At 56.9% G+C, this 19783-nt stretch overlaps 3 protein-coding genes across 4 annotated transcripts; all 3 read left to right on the top strand.

Moving 5' to 3' along the window:
* The first annotated feature begins 1272 nt into the window (after window positions 1-1272).
* On the top strand, window positions 1273-5728 carry RAB33A (RAB33A, member RAS oncogene family). Its single transcript, XM_075106419.1, has 2 exons — window positions 1273-1657; window positions 5216-5728. The coding sequence occupies exons 1-2, from the start codon at window positions 1436-1438 to the stop codon at window positions 5669-5671; spliced, it is 678 nt and encodes a 225-aa protein (XP_074962520.1). The 5' UTR covers window positions 1273-1435; the 3' UTR covers window positions 5672-5728.
* Window positions 5729-5759: 31 nt separating this feature from the next.
* On the top strand, window positions 5760-9741 carry RBMX2 (RNA binding motif protein X-linked 2). The gene is made up of 6 exons (XM_075106416.1): window positions 5760-5889; window positions 6014-6129; window positions 6227-6278; window positions 6354-6483; window positions 7199-7379; window positions 8810-9741. Exons 1-6 carry the CDS (start codon window positions 5885-5887, stop codon window positions 9250-9252), a joined length of 927 nt encoding a protein of 308 aa, XP_074962517.1. The 5' UTR covers window positions 5760-5884; the 3' UTR covers window positions 9253-9741.
* Window positions 9742-10085: 344 nt separating this feature from the next.
* SLC25A14 (solute carrier family 25 member 14) lies at window positions 10086-18934 on the top strand. 2 transcript variants are annotated; one of them, XM_075106417.1, is made up of 9 exons: window positions 10086-10229; window positions 10305-10452; window positions 11087-11181; window positions 12770-12855; window positions 13602-13697; window positions 15828-15952; window positions 17040-17175; window positions 17578-17658; window positions 18443-18934. In XM_075106417.1, the coding sequence occupies exons 1-9, from the start codon at window positions 10166-10168 to the stop codon at window positions 18482-18484; spliced, it is 873 nt and encodes a 290-aa protein (XP_074962518.1). In that variant the 5' UTR covers window positions 10086-10165; the 3' UTR covers window positions 18485-18934. The 2 variants fall into 2 exon arrangements, with proteins under 2 accessions (XP_074962518.1, XP_074962519.1); XM_075106418.1 differs by lacking the exons at window positions 17040-17175; window positions 17578-17658; window positions 18443-18934 and adding an exon at window positions 16518-17033.
* Window positions 18935-19783: the final 849 nt, after the last annotated feature.

Below are 19783 nucleotides of genomic sequence, written 5' to 3'. Positions count from 1 at the left end.
TCTCTTCCAGAGACAGCAACTCTCCAGCTTGCTCGCTCCAGGAATTCCTCCTCAGGCTAGCATTTGGGAGGTCTTTCCCAGGGCCTTCACAGCGTTGTCTATACTCATATGGGGAGAGGGCGGAGCAGCAGTTCTGCAGCAGGTGTCCTGACCAATCCTTGCCTTTGTCCTGCAGTTTTTCGGCCAGGCCAGAAGTAGCTGGAGGCCCTCAGAAATGGCTTCCTGGTAACACCTCTGGGACACAGTCCAAGTGGATCTGTTGGGTCCATCAGATGAGCTTCCTTTATGGGCCAAAGCCTCCGTTCAGCTGCTGTCTGCGTGAGCCTTGATGAGGGGGGGATCCCTTCTGTGTGACTCTGCTCTTAATACCGGAGGCAGTCCGGTGAGATGGGGTGGTCAGTGGCCAAACGGGTGGGCTCACGCAGCTGTGCTGACCTGCAGACATGACCAAAATTGCAAAGGGGGATGTGCTTCAGGCGCGGACTCAGCTTTGTGAGGCTTTTCCACCTGCTGCGTGGTTTATTGCCCCCGCTTTGTGTCATTTCAGTGCCGCTGGAAACGGGCAGCTGAGCGCTGGCACCCTGGCGCAGTCGCGACCACTTGGGGAGCTCTGGTTAGCCCTGCCTAGCCGTTGGCTCCTTGGCACCAAGTGCCTGCACTGCAGGAGTCTTCTTGTGTTGGCAGCCCATTTTAGGGGGCTGTGATCCCTTTTGGAGCTGCAGGGGCAGCGCGGCCCCCTCAGAGCACCGTGGGTCTCCACAGAGGGAAGGATGGGCCATGCTGCTTCTCCCTCTTGTTGCCCTTGGGGTTCTCAGTGATGCCCTCCCCATGTCATAGCACGCTGTCCAGCCTGTTTCATATTACTCGAGAGAATAAATCTAGGTCCCCCAGCCCCCTCCTGGGCTGGCGCTCCTCTTCCCTGTGTGGTCGCACCCGGTACCCCTCGCTCCTGCCATCCCCACAGCACGCTTTGCGCTGTGGGGCTCCGTGCCCTCGTGCTGTGGGTGCTGGCTCACAGCGTGGGATGAGGTGCCCACGAAGGACGGGGACAAGAGAGGCCACGTCCCGGGAGCGTCGGCACGGCCCTCGGAGCCAGGGAGGAGGGCTGGAGGCCCTTCATCACTGGGAGGTGCCGCACGTCCCACTTCCAGCACCAGCGTGGGAAGCTCCATCCCTGTGGGGCTGCGGCCGGTGCGTGGGGCGGGACCGTAACCGGTGCGTGGGCGGGATCGTGCGGGGCCGTAACCGGTGCGTGGGGCGGGACCACGCTGCGCCGCAGCCGGTGCGTGGGGCGGGACCGTGCGGGGCCGTAACCGGTGCGTGGGGCGGGACCACGCTGCGCCGCAGCCGGTGCGTGGGGCGGGACCGTGCGGGGCCGCGGCCGGTGCGTGGGGCGGTGCGGCCCCATGAGCTGGTGAGGCGGCGGCGGTGCGGGATGGCGGCGGGCAGCGGCGGGCGGCCGCCGGGCCCTGACTCCTCCCTGGAGCCCTACGTGCAGACCCGCATCTTTAAGATCATCGTGATCGGAGACTCCAACGTGGGCAAGACATGCCTGACCTTCCGCTTCTGCGGGGGCACCTTCCCCGACAAGACCGAGGCCACCATCGGCGTGGACTTCCGCGAGAAGACGGTGGAGATCGAGGGGGAACGCATCAAGGTGGGCTCCGGCAGCTCCCGCACCCGCCCGGGCTGGCCGGCAGCGGCCCTGGGCAGCGAAGGCAGCCTGTCCCTGCCCCAGCCCCTGCCCCGAGGCTGCGTCTTTGCACCCCAAACACCTCTCAGGGGCTTTTCTATTTTCAGTCCGATTTGAGGGAGGGGAACAGGGGAAGGCTTCTTGTCCCCACGTTGCGGAGATGCTTTTGGAACCTGTCACCGCTGCGTTGTCACTATTCATGCGGTTTGCTTGAGTCTGCAGGCAGGCTGAGACCATAGCTTGGGGTGAAGTGCTGCTGCCCTCCTGCTCTCCTGACACCCAGCATAACCGGGTCCCCAAAGCATCCGGGTAGCCTCCAGCTTCAGAAGCTGGACCAAAAGAGAGGCAAAGACGCAGGGAGCTGGGGGAAGGAGCTGTATGCAGAAACCAGCGGGTTTTCGGGGGAGCAGATGGTTGTAGGCTGGCAGTGGCTGCGCTGGAAGGCCAGAAGCTGGTTGCAGTGGGCTTGGCAGCTGCGATATTAATGCTGAAGGCTGCTGTCAGCGAGCACTGGGAGGCTGCAATTTCAGCAGAACTAGAATAGGACGAATTTGCTGTACGAAGGCCAGTGTGACACCCATAAGAAATGCATCAGCCCAAACCTGAAGAGCTCTGGCTGATCTGTTGGAGCAGATCTGCACATCAACAGCAGCCGGTAGGAAGCAGCCTGGGGAGCACAGTTTGCTGCTGAGCTTGGCCTGCCCGGTTAGGTGGATCAGCACCGGCAGCCGTCCGTGCTTAGGACTGACTGCCGGAAGAAGCAAATATTGCTATTTTGCTGAGCGACGGTGACCAAAAGTTGAGTGACGAATCACCGTGAAATTAGAGCTACTATTGGTGGGTAAGAACTTTAGTTGTGCTTTTAAACTGTCCGTGAACATTTTTCTCTCTCTCCTTTAAGAGGAGAGATGCTCATTTCCCCCCTGCCTTCCCCAGCTCCATCCAACGCGCATAGCTGTGCTGTTGTAAGCTGTAGTGCAGGCTGGCGTGAAGCCTGTCTTACAGCCGCTAGCCGCAAAACCTTGCCAGGCTTTCTACCTTTGGATATTATTTGTGCTCCATCAGGCAGGAGTGGGAGGCAGTGCAGCAAATTGGCCTTTTCCTGGGACCATGTGTCCAACATGGGAGGTGAGAGGTGGGAGAGGGACCCTCCTTCTCCTGCTCTGCCCAGCTGGAACAGCCCAGGACAGACCGGCAGGGAAGCGAATGAGCAGCAGCTCTTCTTTGCCAGCGTTTTTCCACTCCAACAGACTCTGGGGCAGGCTCTGTCTCAGTGGGGTACAGGGTGATTTGGATTAACCACAGACACTTGTTTAGAAACTGCCAGTTCCAGGCTTCAAGACGTTACCTACAACAGCCAGCAGAACTCACAGAATGACAGACTAACAGCAAGGTGTGGGTTGGAAGGGACCTCTGGAGGCCATCTGCTCCAGCCCGGCTGCTGAAGCAGGGAAACCCAGAGCAGGTTGCCCCAGACCACGTCCAGATGGCTTTTGAATATCTCCAAGGATGGGGGCTCCACAGCCTCCCCAGGCAGCCTGTGCCAGTGCTCAGTCACCCCCACAGTGAAAGGTGTTACCTGATGTTCAGAGGGAACCTCCTGCATTACACTGTGTGCCCACAGCCTCTGGTCCTGGCACTGGGCACCACTGAAAAGCACCAGGCCCCATCCTCTTTGTGGTCTCCCTTCAGGTAACTACACACATTGGTAAGATTCCCCCCTGAGGCTTCTCTTCTCCTGGCTAAACAGTCCCAGCTCTCTCAGTCTTTCCTTGTAGGAGAGATGCTCTAGTCCCTTCATCATCTTCGGGGCCCTTCGCTGGACTCTCTCCAGTCCATGCCTCTCCTGTACTGGGGAGCCCAGAACTGACTTCAGGAGTCCAGGTGTGGCCTCGCCAGCCCTGAATAAAGGGGACGGATCACCTCCTTTGGCCTGCTGGTGATGCTTTGTTTAATGCAGCCCAGGTTACCAGTCATTGCCTTTGCTGGGAGGGCACGCTGCTGGCTCATGTTCAACCTGGTGCCCACCAGGACCCCCAGGTCCTTTTCTGCCTAGCCGCTTTCCAGCTGGGCATCCTCCAGCATGTCCTGGTGCCTGGGGTTGTTCCTCCCCAGGGGCAGGACTTGGCACTTCTCTTTCTGGAACTTCACAAGGCTCCTGTCAGTGCATTTCTCCAGCCTGTTGAGGTCCCTCTGGATGGCAGCACAAGCATCTTGCATCCCAGCCACACTCCTCCCAGTTTGGTGTCACCTGCATGCTCACTGCGGGTGCAGTCTGCCCCACCATCCAGAAAATTAATGAAGATGTTGAGCAGGACTGGCTCCAGCATTGACCCCTGGGGTACACTGCTAGTTATCAGTGTTCAACTACACTTTGTGTCACTGATCATCACCTTCTAGGCCTGGACGTTCAGCCAGTTCCCAGTCTGCCTCACGGTCTGCTCATCCAGCCCAGGATCATGTTGGCTCCTCTGTCACTTGGGTGAGGAAGTTGTCATCAGTGCTCTCCAGGAACCTCCTGGATTGCTTGTGCCCTGCTGTGTTGTCCTTTCAGCAGCTATTGGGGTGGCTGAAGTCCTCCCCGAGGACCAGGGCCTGCGAACGTGAGGCTGCTCCTGTCTGTCCACAGAGCGCCTCATCCACTTGTTCTTCCTGGTCAGGCAGCCTTCAGCAGACACCCGCTACAATGTCACCCGTGCCGGTCTGCTCCTTAATCCTCACCTGCAAGCTCTCAGTTGGCTCCTCACCCAGCCCCGCAGCTCCGTGCCCTCCCGCTGCTCTCTTACACACCGGGTCGCTCCCCCTCCCCATCTTCTCTTTGCCCTGACTCCTCTGTACATACCACTGTGTAATTGTCGGGGTTCTCTTTTATGGCGTAGGATTAGGTGGAAAAATGTCCTGATCTGGCGCAAGAATGTTTGTGAAATGAGAAGTGCTTTGTGCGGTTCGTTTCTGTGGTGGGGATGGTGGTCAAGTGCATCGGGAAGAGGATGAGAAGCAGGGAGCGGTCCAGCAGCAGAGAGCTGTGGGAGGGCTGCCTGGCACAGTGTTACAAAGTCAGGTAAGTCATCAGGCAGGGACTTTTCTTGCTGAAAAGTGTGCTGCTGATTCTCTTGAATATATAGGATCGGCTGCAGTGGCTGAGAAACGGGATATGCTGTGCAGAGCCTTGCACTTGCCTGTGACTACCGAAAGTGAATGGAAGTGCTGACACGATCTCTCTTAGTAGATGAGCTGGGCTTACTTGGTTGAATTACACAAGCACGTGCACTGGCCTGTACAGCCCTGGGCACTGTCAGCATAGGCCGAAAAGCTTGTGCGACTCCTCCATCGATCCTGGTTCATCTAACAAGAGACTGCCCCTGCCTGCAGGCTCACCTCGCCCGCGCCCTGCCTCGGGGCTATGGCCTCCTGCACCTTCCTGCGGGGGTTTCACCAAGCCAGCCTCGGGCAGCAGGCCCTGCCCCGGGGTGGACACGCAGCGCTCCTGTAGCCTTCCTTCTCGTCTGCTTTGCTTCCTAGGTGCAAGTGTGGGACACTGCTGGCCAGGAGAGGTTTCGGAAGAGCATGGTAGAGCATTACTATCGCAACGTGCATGCTGTTGTCTTCGTTTACGATGTCACCAAGATGACCTCCTTCACCAACCTCAAGATGTGGATCGAGGAGTGCAACGGGCACGCGGTGCCCCCCCTTGTCCCCAGGGTGCTCGTTGGGAACAAGTGTGACTTGAAAGACCTGATCCAAGTGCCATCCAGCATGGCCCTGAAGTTCGCCGATGCTCACAACATGCTTTTGTTTGAGACCTCGGCCAAGGACCCTAAGGAGAGCCAGAACGTGGACGCCATTTTCATGTGCCTGGCCTGCCGGCTGAAGGCACAGCGGTCACTGCTCTGCCGGGACCTGGAGGGGCGGCCGGGCCAGGCCCGCAGGCTGGAGCCAACGCACGACGCCAATGGTAAAAACTCCTGCCCGTGCTGAGCAGGGCTCCCGCCGCCCACTGTCACGGTCACCCCAATAAAGTCTCTGCGGTTCCAGTCAGCTCTGGGTGGTGCTTTGCGCGGTTCGGCCCGGTTCGGCTCCGCTCGGTTCGGCTCGGCACCGCCTCGGCTCCGCTCGGCTCCGCTCGGCTCCGCCTCGGCTCCGCTCGGCACCGGCGCATGCGTAGTGCGCGGCGGCGGCGGCGGCGCCACCATGAAGTAGGGCAGCGGGCGCGGAGAGCGGGAGGGACGGGCAGGCCCGGCCCCGTACCACCCCCCACCCCCCCCCCCAACCCCCCCCGCCCCGCTCCGCTCCCGGTGCTGACCGTGCCCTCACTTCCAGCCCCCTGACGAAGGTAAAGCTGATCAACGAGCTGAACGCGCGGGAGGCGGAGCTGGGCGTGCAGGAGGCGGTCTCGTGGCACGCGGAGTACAAGGACAGCGCCTGGATCTTCGTCGGTACGGGCCGGGCGGGCGGGGGGATGTCGGCGGGGTCGGGCCCGGCCGGGCCCTCGCGGGACCGGTGCCCCCTTCCCTCTTCTCCCTCTCCCCGCAGGCGGGCTGCACTACGAGCTGACGGAGGGGGATGTCATCTGCGTGTTCTCGCAGTAAGTACCGTGGCCCCCCCCGCCTCTCCGCCCCCCCACCCCCGCCGCCCCCCCGGTGCTAAGACCGCGTTGCAGGTACGGGGAGGTCGTCAACATCAACCTGGTGCGGGACAAGAAGACCGGGAAGTCCAAAGGCTTTTGCTTCCTTTGCTATGAGGACCAGCGGAGCACCATTCTCGCTGTGGACAACTTCAACGGGATCAAGGTGAGCGAAGCGGCCGGGCCGCGGCCCTGCCTTCCTGCTGCCACCATAACCGGGATTAAAACTCCGTAACACTGGGCGTGTTAAAGAGCAGACACGACTTTATTCGGTGCCTGGTGCATGCGGGACCTCTCCTCCTAGCTTGCACACCTACTGGAGTTCAATTTGACATTTATACATGACACATCACGCTTGTCTAATACATAATCATTGACCTGGCTGGGCATCCCCTTCTTCCTTGGGTCTGTATTTCCCTGCTTAAATTTATATTTAAAGCCACAGTGTGATTTTTTTAATTCACTGCGCATGCTCAAAAGGAGCGGGGGGGGTTAGTCCTCCTGTCCCTCATTTGAATCGGAGGTTGCAATCTTCCCCTGCAGGAATTACCTTTCCCCCCCATCCCTGTTACTTGCTGTTTTCACTGTTTCATGGTTGTGGCATTCCTCTGGCTTCCTTGCAGGAGAATGTTTCTTTCTGTTATTGGTCCTTGAAGTTTCTCAGCTCATGAACCTTGAATACCTTTCAGAAGTTGGCTCCCTGAGTTGTTTGTATTTCATAGGATGTGGGCTTAGGTTAATAATGGCTCAGGTGGCACGTTTAACTCCAGTTATTTACAACACTGTGGTGGCCCCTGAGCTACTGCCTCACATCAAACAGGAGCCCCAGCAGCGTGGGTCGCAGCTCGGTGCCTTCACTAACAGCATGACTCCTCTCATAGATCAAAGGAAGGACTATTCGAGTGGACCACGTCGCCAACTACCGGCCCCCCAAAGAGTCTGATGACTTAGATGACGTCACGAAAGCCCTCCATGCTAAGGGTTGTGGAGTTAAAACACCACCTCACACATCATCCGATTCGCTGTCGGAAGATGATGATGTGCCTGTAAAAAAGCAGAAAGGTGAGGTGTGTTTCTGCCGGTCTTGACCCCGGGTGGGAGTATCTGCACGGAGCCCTCTGTCTCGCAAGGGCCCTTTGCTCGGGGGAGTGCCAGGGACAGGGTCTGCTTTTGGGAAGGGACACAGCCCTAATGCTTTACTTTGTGATCTCCTTAGGGGTGCCTGAGTGCCTGTGCTTAGCCCTCACCTTGAGTGTCCTCCCCCAGCCTCTGAAGAGCTGTATCTTGCAGGCAATAACAGCACCTTTCCTGGAAAAAAGCCTGCCAGGCTGCAGTGTTACTGCAGGGGGAGCAGCGCTGCAGGGGATGGGGAGAGGGAAGGCTTAGGGAAAGCCCCACTTAATCTTAAAATCTGGTACTGTAGGACTAGAGTGCTGTAGAGTACATCCAAATTGAACTTGAATGACCGTGCCACGTAAAGGACTACCCTGTGCAGCTATACTGATGGATTTTTAAGAAACCATTAGGGTTTATTCCATCTGTGCCACAAAGATCTTGCGAAGTTACCCTTGTCAGAGCCAGCAGAGTGCTAGAAGCAGTGACTTGAGGTAGGAGCTGCTTACTGTGGCTTGCTAACGGCAAAGGCTTCCAGGTGGTGTCTGCCGGAGGTGGGTTGTAGCTCTCAGGATGAGCTGTTAGGTGCAGCACCCTTGGGGTTGGGGTGTCCCGCATTCTGAAGCTAGCTAGGAGCTGAGGCGTCGCACGCCGAGGAACGTTCCTGCCCGCAGCCAGGCTCTACCCGTGGCAGATGGGTGTTAGCAGGTATTTGGGGCCATCTTGTAGCTACAGGGGTCCGAGACCTGCCTTTTCACTCCCACCCCCATCGAGAGGGGTCTCAGCGTTGTGTGGTGTGGAGGAGGACACGGGAGGGATGGGTCCTTAGCATGGGGCAGAGGGGCATGTCAGCCAGGCTAGAGCACGGGCTTGAGAGAAGGGTTGGAGGGAAGAAAATAGGCAACAAAACTAGGGGTGGGGACAAGATGTTTCTCCAGAGCGCCAAGGAGATGTGCAAAAATGAGGGATGTGAAGGAGAGGGAAGAGGGAGGAGGATCGTTGGGTCTGGGGAAGTGAATTTGCATAGAGAGGATCACAGTTCTTATTGTGTAGATTTTACTGAGGAAAGAGAGTGAAAGGAAGGTGCTCGATATTCCAAGCTGTGTTGAAAGTGCACGCAAGGGTAGCCTTGCTGGGAAGGATGCGATGTGGCAAGTGTTAAAGAAGGAATTAGGATGGCTCATGCCGGAGGAGAAAAGTGTCGGCCTTGGAAGTGGAGTAGGATCTCTCTGAGGGGGGGAACAGGCCGTGAAGCTTGGGCCGAGGCGGGGGAGCTGAAAACGGGAGTTGGAAGGGCGCAGCAGTGCTGGGCAGAGACTGGGGAGGTGAGGTGGTGCCTGCAGGACTGGCCGCCCCGAAAGATGAACCTTGTGTTTCAGATAAGGAGAAGAGTAGACAGGAGCGGCAAAAGCAGAGCTCACAGGCTGCGAAGAGGGCGGTGTCGGCGGAGGAGGTGCACCCCAGGATCAAGATCAAGAAGGAGAAGGAGGACCCTGCCTACGAGCGCTATGCCAGCGGGAGCCAGCAGCTCTTGAAGGGCTCCGAGAGGAAACCTGTGAGCAGGACACAGCGAGAAGATGATGAATGGAGGCACCAGAGGCCTTCAGAGAGAAGAGGGGAAAAAAGCTGCCAGGAGCAGCGGGGACAAAGTGGTTTGTGGGAAGAGAGGGAGAAGAGAGAGGAGGCTGGCAGGAAGGGCAACGGGCACGGCAGCCGGCGAGAAGAGTGTCCTGAGGGAGGCAGATCCCGGGAGCGCAGCGCCAGGGAGCCCCATGCCAGGCACAGGGAGTGGGGCTCCACGAAAGGCTCCAAACGCAGCTGAGCCCCGGGGCGAGCGGTTCAGGAGCCAAGAGAGACCCCGAGCCTGCCCAAAAACCTGTGCAGAGCCTCCCCATGCCTCTTGATGGGGATCTGCGGCCAGACCGTTCACCTCCAACAACTCCTGCTCGGTTTCGCATTCCGTGCTTGGGCAGGGCTCCTCTTGCTGCTTGCGCTGCGGACCAGGACATGAGTTTTATTGCCTCCGTCAGCCCTTCTTGCAGCGTTTGAGACTCGCAGGCGTGCTGGGGCGCTGCACCGCAGCGTGGAGGTGGTCACTGGGAGCAACGGGACGCTCTCCCTCCCAAAACCGCCCAATTCCCCCAGCCCCGGTGGGGGTGTCCCCCTCTCGCGCTGTGGGGAGAGGGGAGAGACCAGTGGGTGGCTTGTGGTGGATCTCTCCTGGTGTCTGTGGTGGATCCCAACGTGCACTGCTGCGAGTTACTGGTGTTTGGTTGGGTTTGTTTTAATAAAAATCATCTCTTTCCCGGAAGATAGCTCTGGGAGTGGCCTTGCTATCTCCCTGTAACTGCACAAGGTGCGTGTTTTTCTTAACCCCGCGGTCACGCTGAGTTGACCAGAAAACCACGGGCGGCGGAGACGCAACCGGTGATGGAGGGAGGGGTGGGGTTTAGCCGGATTCGGTTGCTGGGAGGAATAAACACGCCTGGATGGGATCCGTTATGGTTCCAGGTGGTTGGCGGGAGCGGGAGCCGGGGGGTGCGGAGGTGTTCACCCCCTGAGGGGCTGGGACGGGTCCAAAAGGGGGCGGGGGGGGGCGGGGGCGGCTCCGGGCCGGCAGGGGGCGCTCGCGCGCCCGGCGGGGGACGGTCTGCATTTCCGCTTCCGGGCGGGCTGACAGCGGCGAGGGAGGCGTCCGGTCCGGTGCGCCGCCGGCGGCCCCGCTCCGCCATGCCATGTCCGCGCTGAACTGGAAACCCTTCGTGTACGGCGGGCTCGCCTCCATCGTGGCCGAGTTCGGTGAGGCGGCGGGGCGGGGGGGCCGTGCCGTGCCGTGCCGTGCCGGCGGGGCGCTGACGGCCGCTCTCCCCGCAGGCACCTTCCCCGTGGACCTCACCAAGACGCGCCTGCAGGTGCAGGGCCAGAGCGCCGATGCGCGCTTCCGCGAGGTCCGGTACCGCGGCATGTTCCACGCCCTCTTCCGCATCTGCCGTGAGGAGGGCGGCCGAGCGCTCTACTCGGGGTAAGCGCCGGGCAGGACGGGATCCCCCCCCCCTTCCGGGACGACCCCGCCCTGCCTGCCCCCGGGACCCCACTGCCCGCTCCGGATCCCCCTCTGCCCGCCCCCGGGCCCCCCCCTTCTCCGCCCGCTCCGGGTCCTCCTCTTTCACCTGTCCCCGGGACCCCGCTGCCCGCTCCGGATCCTCCTCCGCCCGCCCCGGGTCCCCCTCCCCGGGTCCCCCTCCCCGCCCACACCCCACTGCGAGCCCCCCCGGGGTTCCCAGCCAGCCCTGAGCCCCGCAGGGAGAGCCGGGGGCAGGGACAACGGCGCTGCTGCAGCCTGGAGACTCCTTGTTTTCCCGAGGGGGGGAGCGACGGACTTGTGTGGCAAAGCCAAGGGCTGGGTCGGTGCCAGCCTCCCGCGCTGGGGGGTGCGGGGGGGACAATCTGAGGTGCTTCTCGGGCACCCGGGTTGTCATCCTGGGCGCCTGGCAGAGCTGTGCTTTTTGGGAGCGTCTGAGCCGCGGCCGGGGTGTGTGGGGCCCAAGCTCTGCCCCTCGCAGTTTGGGGGCCAACGGGGAGCAACTTGTGCTGGGCCTGCAAGGAGGACTACTGCACCGGCAGGGGCCAATGCTTTCCTTTGTTCCCCCTCTCAGGATCGCCCCTGCGTTGCTGAGGCAGGCATCTTATGGCACTATAAAGATTGGCATTTACCAGAGTTTGAAGCGGCTGTTTGTAGATCGCATGGAAGGTCAGTGTCAGTAAACGTGTCCGTGCAGGCACCTCATGCCTCCCCAGAGGTGCGGTGTGAAATCTCGAGCTCTCTGTGCTGTGTGGTTTTGCTCATTCCTTTCTCTGTCCTTCCCAGCTATAAACTCCCACAGAAACGGAGTTCTTGTTACTTCACGCTGTGGCTTTGTTTGTACAGTAGTAGCAAGGCTAGGTTTCAGTACAGATGTGAATCTCACCCTGCTTGGCACTGCCCTCAGTTCCTAGCCAAACACCTCCCCCTCCGGCCGGGTCTGTCCTTTCCCCAGCCTTTATCTCTGTTTTGCAACATCAGAGCCCAAAAAAGAGGCATTGCTGTCCCAGGCTCGCCTCTTCTTTCTGGCTGGTGTCATCACGTCCCATCTGTACATCAGATGTGGTACGTGGATTGAAAGCTTCGGTAGTGAGTGTCTCCTGTCTTCAAGCTGGAGCCTTTGAGCCCTTGTGCCCGAACACGGCACGCCAGGGTAGGGATTGTGCTGTCCAGCTCTTTATCTCTGGCCCAACCGCAGCGATGGGATACCGTGAATGCTCTCAACCTGTATGCCTCTGGTGGCGAGGGCCTCTGCGGCTCCTGCCTGGCGGGTGGAGCATCAGAAGCCTAGTACACGTTCACTGAAGGAGCACCAAGATCCGCATGCCCGGTTTTAAACCCTGGTGCAACATGAGTGAATATCGTAATGCTGTCCCGACCCGGGAAGTGAGACGGGCAGTCGGGGCCGGTCAGCAGGCCAGCAAGAGGACTGGGAACTGCAGCATGTTAGAGCTTCTTTCCTGAGGCTGCTCTGTTCTCCAGTAACACCCCTGCCCGTGCGTCGTTCTGTGTGCCTGTACGGCTGGGTCGCATGTCTCTCCTCGCTTGCTGTTGCAGCGTTTCCAGTTGTGAGTACCGTTGTCTGAATGTTTGTCTCCCTACAGGCCTGGGGCAGCCAGTGGCCTGGTCTCCTCTGGGAAGTGCTGTGGTCAGTACCAGCAAAGGGCTGTGCCTTTTCCCAATGTAACCATCACCCTAATACTGGGCCTGGAAGTCTTGGATTATTCCACCCGCCCCTCGGAACTAATTGCATCTAACTTTCTCTGCCTGGGTCGCCTCTTCTCTGTTTTCTCAAGGCGGCTGCGTATTCTGAGTGCGGCCAGCTGGGGCTCCAGATCAAAACAAATTCGTATCAGGTTGCCTTGAGAAGCATTGGGTTGTCCCTCTTTCTCTTCCTCTGTCTTGGCTTGTCTCCGTCATGAGAAATGCATCACTGGACACTGAAATCTCAGATAATTGTTCAAAATTTTCAAGTATCACGGTCTTTTCCATGTCTGATCAGCTAGAGTCATCAGTAAGACCCGCTTCTCTCTGAGAGCGTGTTGCTGAGCGTTTCAGCTGGTGCTTTCTGTCTCTGGCAGATGTGGGGACAGATGTGCTGTGAGCTGATGGTAGCTGGCCAGCCTCTGCTTGTGCAGCTTCACCACGTGATTTGCAAACTGAGCTTCTCTGCTCTTCCCAGAGCTTGCTTGTTCAGTACAATCTGTGTGTCTTCTCTTTCGGCCTTTAGGACCTGACTTTCTTTTCTCAATTGCAGACGAAACGTTGCTAATCAATGTAATCTGCGGAGTGGTTTCAGGGGTGATCTCCTCTGCAATTGCCAATCCGACAGATGTGCTGAAGGTAAGAAGTCTACCTGGCCAGAGACAGCTTCTGGCTGGCTGTGGTTTGACATGTGGAGGCTGCTACTTTCCAGGGAAGGTGCATCTCTCCCAGCTGCAGAGAGGTGCTCTCTGAGCCACTGTGTTAATTATGAATGGGAAGAGAAGCCCAGAGCAATTAACAGGTTTTTAAAAATGCAGCTCTTAAAGATCATGAAACGTGTTACGGCAAGGGGTGGAGGCTGTGTTACCTTTGCTGGGTGAGGTGAGCGGGGTGGTCGCCAGCTGTTTGCCAGACCTCCGGCTCCTTTCCCTTTGGTCACTGCGCTGTGCTTTGCTGACGCTGCCGCAAGGCCCGCCTGTTACGTGGCGTGACCAGGGTCCAGCGGGGACTGCCTGGTCCCCTCCATTCCCTACTGCGGGCTACAGGGGTCCAGGTAGCTCTGCTCTGAGAAAAGAGAGCCTGAGAACTTTCCCACGCTTCTCCCTGTGTAGATCGCCTTCTCAGACTGCTTTCAGAGTGGGGCGGCCTTGCCTGTCACATCTCCGTCTTGTCTGACTTTTGCACTGTGCTTCCACACTGTTGCTGTCCCTGCTCCTTGCCTGCGTCGTCGTTTGCCGCACGGGTTGCAGGGAGAGGGCACGTGGATGGCAGTGTCTGCTCCGAGCCATTCCGTTGTTCCTTCTACCAGGAGGTCCCCTGAGCTGGCGTCTCTGCCCTCCTGGGCAGGCACCGATGTTGTCCCGCTGACTCTCAGTTTCTTTCAGATTCGAATGCAGGCTCAAGGCAGTTTATTCCAGGGTGGCATGATTGGCAGCTTCATCGACATCTACCAGCAGGAGGGTACCCGAGGCCTCTGGAGGGTGAGTACCAGCTCCTGGAAGCCCCACTAGTAGCGGAACTAACAGCCGCCTTGGCTCTTTTCCTACACCCAGGTGCAGCTCTTGCAGCGAGCGGTGAGCCAAGAGTAGTAGCAAAGTTCTGCTTCTGGTTACCAGACAAACAGAAGCACGTCTGTGGTGGAGACTGGGGCTGTGCTATGGCAGCGTCAGCACTGGGCTGGGCAGACCTGGTTTCCAGGACTGAAACTGGTGTGTGTAAAGTTTCAAGTACATGAGTGTCCCTTGAATGGACTGGTACTGGGGGCTGGGCCCTCTCCATGGCCTGCCTTAGGAAGGGTGCTCAGCCCGGTGTATCCTGGAGTCAGCTGGAGGCGACCCTGCACGCAGTCGGCAGGGCGAGTTACCTCCCTCTGAGTGTGAGCGGCTGAGCACCTCCTCGCGTGGAGGAAGAGGAATTCTTCCAAGTAACCTGAGAGACACTAATGACGTACAGTAGCTGTCTGAAGCTCCAAAGGGACAAATTTGCCCTGTGCCCCCCCCACCCAGTGTTAGACCCCTTGAAACTTGCCCTCTGAGTATGCAGAGTGTGACAGAGTGGTGGCTTTTGGGGAAGCTGGTGATGCAACGCTCTCGGGCTTGAAGGCAGATGAGTTACCAGTGCTCAAGCCTTACTGCTTGGATTTTAGCAGTGGTCCTTTGACTTTTGTTAGAGACCCTTGCTTTGTCCTTCCATTACAAGGGTTTGTGCGCTCCGTTATCCAGCAGTCTGCTGAGTTGCGAGGTCAGGTATGGGAACTACAGAATCCCAATGCTTTTTTCCAGTCAAGAGTCCGATTTTTCCCTCTTATGGACACTGAAGTCCTTTACAGAGAGAGAGCTGTTGCAGTGTCCTGTGTGGGAAGGCGAGGAGGAGTTAATCAGCTGCCAGTGTTGACACAATATTTACTTTGAGATTATTTCTGCTCTCTAGACAAAGACACAAGGGGAAGAGAGACTAGAAAAGAAATGAAACCCGCTGAGTTGCTGATGTGTGCTGCAGACAGGACACGGTGCACAGACAGATCAGTCTCGAGGTAGATTCCAGTGATCAAGGTAGTCTCACTGCTCTCTGGTCTGGGACAACCACTGCCTCCTCCCTCCAGTCTTCCCTCAGGTTGAGGCAAAGACGTTTGTGCTCACCAGTCTCACCAGTTCTGGCATTCACCTCACGGGGATGTTTGGGCTGGCTGCGCCGGCATTGGGTTAGGCAGGAACCCAGGAGAGGCTGCCAGGCGCCGCGTTAGCCCAGCGGGGTGGGGACAGCAGGAGCCATAACCTGAAAAGTACTTTCACTTCTTACAGTTGCTTTGGTTTTGTGTGGTGAGAAAGCTGGCTGTCCTGATGGGCTGGCTCATAATTCAGCCACACCGAAGGGTCACTCCCCATCCCAGTGACCAGGGAGCTCTCTCGTGACACCTTGGGTCTCCCTGAATTACTTGGATGGTGTTACAGTTCCTGTGCAGTGGCCCAGCTCTGCATTGCTGCCATGTTCTCCTTGTTCTGCGAGCCAATAAAAATTTGCACATATTTTAATCTGGTTCCTGATGAGGGGTTTGCTGGGACATTTCTCAGACAGAAGGTAGCTGCTTCCCCCAGCCTAAGCTCAGAGTTGTTCCAGTAATTGTCTGGCCGGTTCCCAGGTCAATGTCCTGCCCGCAGCAGCTCTTTTAATAGATGAAAATCTAAATCAAAAACCTTAAGAAAGGAGACTCTCTCCTGTTATGTAGCAAGGGGGACCCGAGCCCCACCTGGCTGCTTAAACAGCTGCTGCTCTTGCGGTGGAGGATCCTTTCTGGTATTGAAATTGGTGGGTGCTGTTCAGTGGGGGAAGAAGAGTGGATTCCTGCCTGATTCCTGTGTGCTAGTGGCTGGGAGGAGAGAATCTAGCTGGGGTAATGCTGCCAGGGTGGAGGAATCCTCCTTAGCTTTGGAGTAACGTTGGGAGACAGTGAGCTGGTCTGTCTGAAGAGCTACAGCTGCAAGATAGGGCAAGGAGGATACAAGGTAGATTGTCAGCAAAAGGCCCCTGAGAGGAATCTGGGGGGAGATGTTGTACTGGCTGCAGTCCCCAGGCAGCAGCTTGAGCTTGTGACTCACGTTTGTGCTCTATAGGGTGTTGTGCCAACAGCTCAGAGAGCTGCCATCGTGGTCGGGGTGGAACTGCCAGTCTACGACATCACCAAGAAGCACTTAATTCTGTCCGGCCTGATGGGTGACACCATCTTTGCCCACTTTGTGTGAGTATTTGCTGCAGCTGCTGCATCTTCCAGGCTTGGCAGGGGTGTGTGAAGCAGAGGAGCAAGTGGGATTTGGGGTGAGAACTGTTTATAAAGCAGGGGATTTGGAGCTGCAGAGCACAGGCTTGGTACTTCTGAGGGATCTGCTGTGTCAATCGGAGCAGCTCAGAGACCATGAAGTATCCCCAGAGACACTTCCCTGGAGAAGGAACCTGGCAGAAATCCTGTGGTGATTTGAAGTGTCAGCTTGATTCCAGCTCGCTGATGGCCAGAAATGCTGTTGCTCCGTGTCTGTGCCCTGCTGTGAACAAGGCAGGAGTTCTGGGCGTGCGACTGCCTGTAGCAAGCAGTTGAAAGCTGCTTCCGTCCTAGGTGCTCGTCTGTACAGACGCTGTCAGCTTGCAGCCACTGCTGCAAGAGCTTGGAGAGATGAACAGAGACTTGCAAAGCTGACAAGACCCTGAGCAATCTGACCAAGTCTTGAAGTCAGCCTGCTCTGAGTCCGGGGTGGGTTAGAGACCTCCTGAGGTCTTTCTTCACCTACATTTTCCTATTCTTCTGGCAGACACTTTAGCTGGAGGCGGTGCAGTGCTTCTGTTGGGTTTGCCTGCTGTGGGCTGGAGGTGACAAGCGCTAGACCATACATGGAGGGAGGAGACTAGCAGCTGCATGCTCCCTCTTGCTGCCTTTGGCCTTCCTCCCTCCTTCCCCACCCCGAAGAAATGTTTGCTCTGGTGAGAAGGATGTGCGCTTCCAAGAGGCTGCCTTCAGGTCTGTGTCACCTTGACAGCTCCCGGAGACACTTGCTGGAGTGCAGGCTGCCCCTGCGGAGACCCAGCAGTGGGCTTTGACGAGGGTGTTGATTAGGCAGAGGTGAGCGTCTCCCCGCCCAGCTCTTGGGGGCCCTGAGGTGGTATGAGTCCTGCCTCTGCCTGTTTTCGGGGTAGGAACAGGTACTGCAGCTTATGTTTATTGCCTTTTACAAAATCCAGTGAAAAATACTCGTTTGTGCTTATGTCAAGGCCTGTCTGAGCCAGAATGGCCGTGTTCAAAACTGTTCCTCTCTCCTGTTTTGGTGTCTATATAGTTCCAGTTTTACGTGTGGGCTGGCTGGGGCCATTGCCTCCAACCCTGTGGATGTGGTGCGGACACGGATGATGAACCAGCGGGCGATAGTGGGCAGCACAGAGCTCTATAAGGGCACTCTGGATGGCCTTGTGAAGGTAAGGAGCTGAGAGAGGTGGGCAAATCCCTGTCGTAAGGAGGCTGGCCAGATTCCAGCACCACGCGGCGCTGATAGGAGCCGTTAGATTCTACAGCGACAGAACATGCTTGCCCTTGGGAGCTTCAGACAAACCAGAGGAGGGCCTAGAGTTGCTTTCCTGAGGTTGCCGTCGGCCTGAGCATCCTCCCAACCTTACAGGACAAAACTTTGTCAGTGATGCAGTTTGATTAGGTTCATATGCTGTAAGTGACACTTCACACAACTGAGCTGCGTCTCCGTTGGCCTGTCTGCTTACTGCAGCAGCTGTAAACATCCGTCATATCACAGGTGGCATTAGGGAGATGGGCAGAGCGTGGACCTGGTGTGTCGTGTAATTGATCTGTCTCTTCTCTCCTCCCAGACATGGAAGAGCGAGGGCTTCTTTGCACTCTATAAAGGTTTCTGGCCCAACTGGCTTCGGCTCGGTCCCTGGAACATCATTGTATCCTTCAGCATGCTGCTGGGAGGTCGTGGGTATGGGCAGGCAGGGGAAAACCAAGCTGTAGCGGGAAGTGCAGAGCAGAGGCCTTGATGGGGCACCTCTTCGTCTTCCCTGTGGGTAACCCTGTCCTGCTTGGATAGATGTAAGCTGTGATGTGGCTGCTGCTGGTTCAAGCACCAAAAAATGCCACTGGTTTGACCACTGCTTCTAACAGCTCTGTAGGTGGCCAGTGCAGGGGCTTCCAGTGCAGCAGCATGGGTGTTTTCCTGCAGAGTGAGTGCTTTCAAGTGCTTGGCCTGAGACTTCCCCTTTGGCCCGAGCTCTTGGAGGTGCTGCGGTTTCTGGATCGGCTTCTGTTCCATGAGGGAAGCCTGGGGAACGCTCTGCTGCTCTGAGACGGGTGCTGACCTCCGCAGAACCAGCGCGGCTGTGTTGCCGTTCTAGATCCTTCTTGCCCTCTGGAGCTGTGTGCACAATTTATTTTAAAAAAGTCCCAGTCTGGGGTTAGAGGCACCTCTCTTTCTCAGTGGTCTAGGCAAGCCTGGGCCAGTTTTCTTCTGGGCCAGCCTCTTCCCCCTCCAGGTAGCTCTTGTCCCGCAGGGCTCTCTTCTACCTGTGGAGCTCAGTTTACGCTGCCTGGCAGAGGGGCTTCCCCACGGTGGCCTTCAGCTGTACTGTGCTGATGTTCTCCCTGCCTCGCCTTGCCAGGCGTGGCCTGGTCACGTCAGGAGGCCCAGTGCAGCTGCCCTGTGTATTTGGCCCAATTCCTTGACATTCTCTTCAGTTTTTTATCACATACGAGCAGCTGAAGCGACTTCCATTCTGACAGCTGGCTTTGTTTCATGAGTCATCTTCAAGACTTGCAGCGGAGAGCTTTGCCGCAGCCTTCCCCTTCATTTCACCATCCCCATATTTTGATGTGTTGGTAGATGTGGGTCTGGGCTCTCCCTCTCCCCCAAATGCACGGTCCCTGGAGCATGATCTGGCTGAAGTATAACTGGGAGGCCAGTTATATATATATATATATATATATGAGAGGCGCTGCATGTTTTTTCACGTGGAGGCAAATATTAATGGTTTGCAAGTGTCTGGGCCTGAAGCAATATCTTCTGTGAAGATCTGTGCATTCCAGTGGCCTTTTGGTGCAGCTGTGGTTTGTTGTTTGGCTCGTGTGTGTTTTAATGCCATGCCTGCGGGGTGAGGCTGGAGGCTGGGAAGGGGTGCTGTCATGTTTTCTCGCGGAACCATAACCTCATTAAATTATTTATTGACCGGATGGCTTGAGTTTGTGTTTGTGCAGGTTTACTGCAGGTATATTCCAGAGCAGATGGTGTGTCTGCCCTTGGAGAGGACAGAAGCTATTTTTTCAGCACACTATACATATCTTTTTTTCCCCAAATATATATATATATATATATATAAAAGCAATCTTTAGGATTCATTACAGTGGAAACGTTCCTAAACCAAAGTTTAACTGTTAGTGTCAGAAAATTGTGGTGTTGCACTCTTAGGTCAGTTTTGCAAGACCTCGGTCTCTTCACCTTATTGCTCATATTTTTGCTTGTGTCATTTTTAGAGCAAGATAACGTGATTTAAAGCTGAACTCAGACATCCTGCTGCTTTGAAATGGTGGCTCTAACATTGCTGGTGCTAAGCAGAACATGAAGCAAGAACTTTGGTCATCCTCTTCTGTTTTGTTTTTGGTTTTTCTTTTTTAATGCGTAAGGCTACAAAAGCAAACAGCTCTTATGTTCCTACTTCCTTTCCTCCTTATGGGGTGGCTTTAGCTTGGATGAAGGTCCCCCGTGACACACGGCAGCGCTTCCTGTCTGGGAGTGCTGTAAGCTGAGATTCTCTCTGTGCAAATCGCACGAGGGACGTTCAGGAAAATCCAGCCCAGACAAACGGGAGAGAATTGTTTGCTGCGGTTTTGCAAAGGCATAGCTGCCTGTACCAGCTGCGTGCATACGGAAGGTGACTCCGGCTTAAATCATGCCTGGAACAGAGGTATTGCTACAGGGCCGCAGCTCAGTAGGCTGGGAGCATCGTTTTCAGAGTTAAACTATACTTACAAGCTACCAGAAATGGGGAGCGGTGGACTGGAAGCGGAAAAGGTTCACGTGTC

The sequence above is a fragment of the Phalacrocorax aristotelis genome, chromosome 11, assembly GCF_949628215.1.
Source record: "Phalacrocorax aristotelis chromosome 11, bGulAri2.1, whole genome shotgun sequence".
Taxonomy (NCBI): Eukaryota; Metazoa; Chordata; class Aves; order Suliformes; family Phalacrocoracidae; genus Phalacrocorax; species Phalacrocorax aristotelis.
The sequence above is the reverse complement of the archived record's forward strand: the minus strand, read 5'-3'. Positions and strand labels throughout refer to the sequence as shown.

Bases quoted from the DNA above. Each gene is read 5' to 3' on its own strand.
- RAB33A (XM_075106419.1), top strand. From the start codon at position 1,436: ATGGCGGCGGGCAGCGGCGGGCGGCCGCCGGGCCCTGACTCCTCCCTG. The intron at 1,658-5,215 runs GTGGGCTCCGGC...TTTGCTTCCTAG, and splicing joins TCGAGGGGGAACGCATCAAG to GTGCAAGTGTGGGACACTGC.
- RBMX2 (XM_075106416.1), top strand. The intron at 6,130-6,226 runs GTACGGGCCGGG...CTCTCCCCGCAG, and splicing joins CAGCGCCTGGATCTTCGTCG to GCGGGCTGCACTACGAGCTG. The intron at 7,380-8,809 runs GTGAGGTGTGTT...CTTGTGTTTCAG, and splicing joins GCCTGTAAAAAAGCAGAAAG to ATAAGGAGAAGAGTAGACAG.
- SLC25A14 (XM_075106417.1), top strand. From the start codon at position 10,166: ATGTCCGCGCTGAACTGGAAACCCTTCGTGTACGGCGGGCTCGCCTCC. The intron at 10,230-10,304 runs GTGAGGCGGCGG...CTCTCCCCGCAG, and splicing joins CTCCATCGTGGCCGAGTTCG to GCACCTTCCCCGTGGACCTC. The intron at 10,453-11,086 runs GTAAGCGCCGGG...TCCCCCTCTCAG, and splicing joins GGCCGAGCGCTCTACTCGGG to GATCGCCCCTGCGTTGCTGA.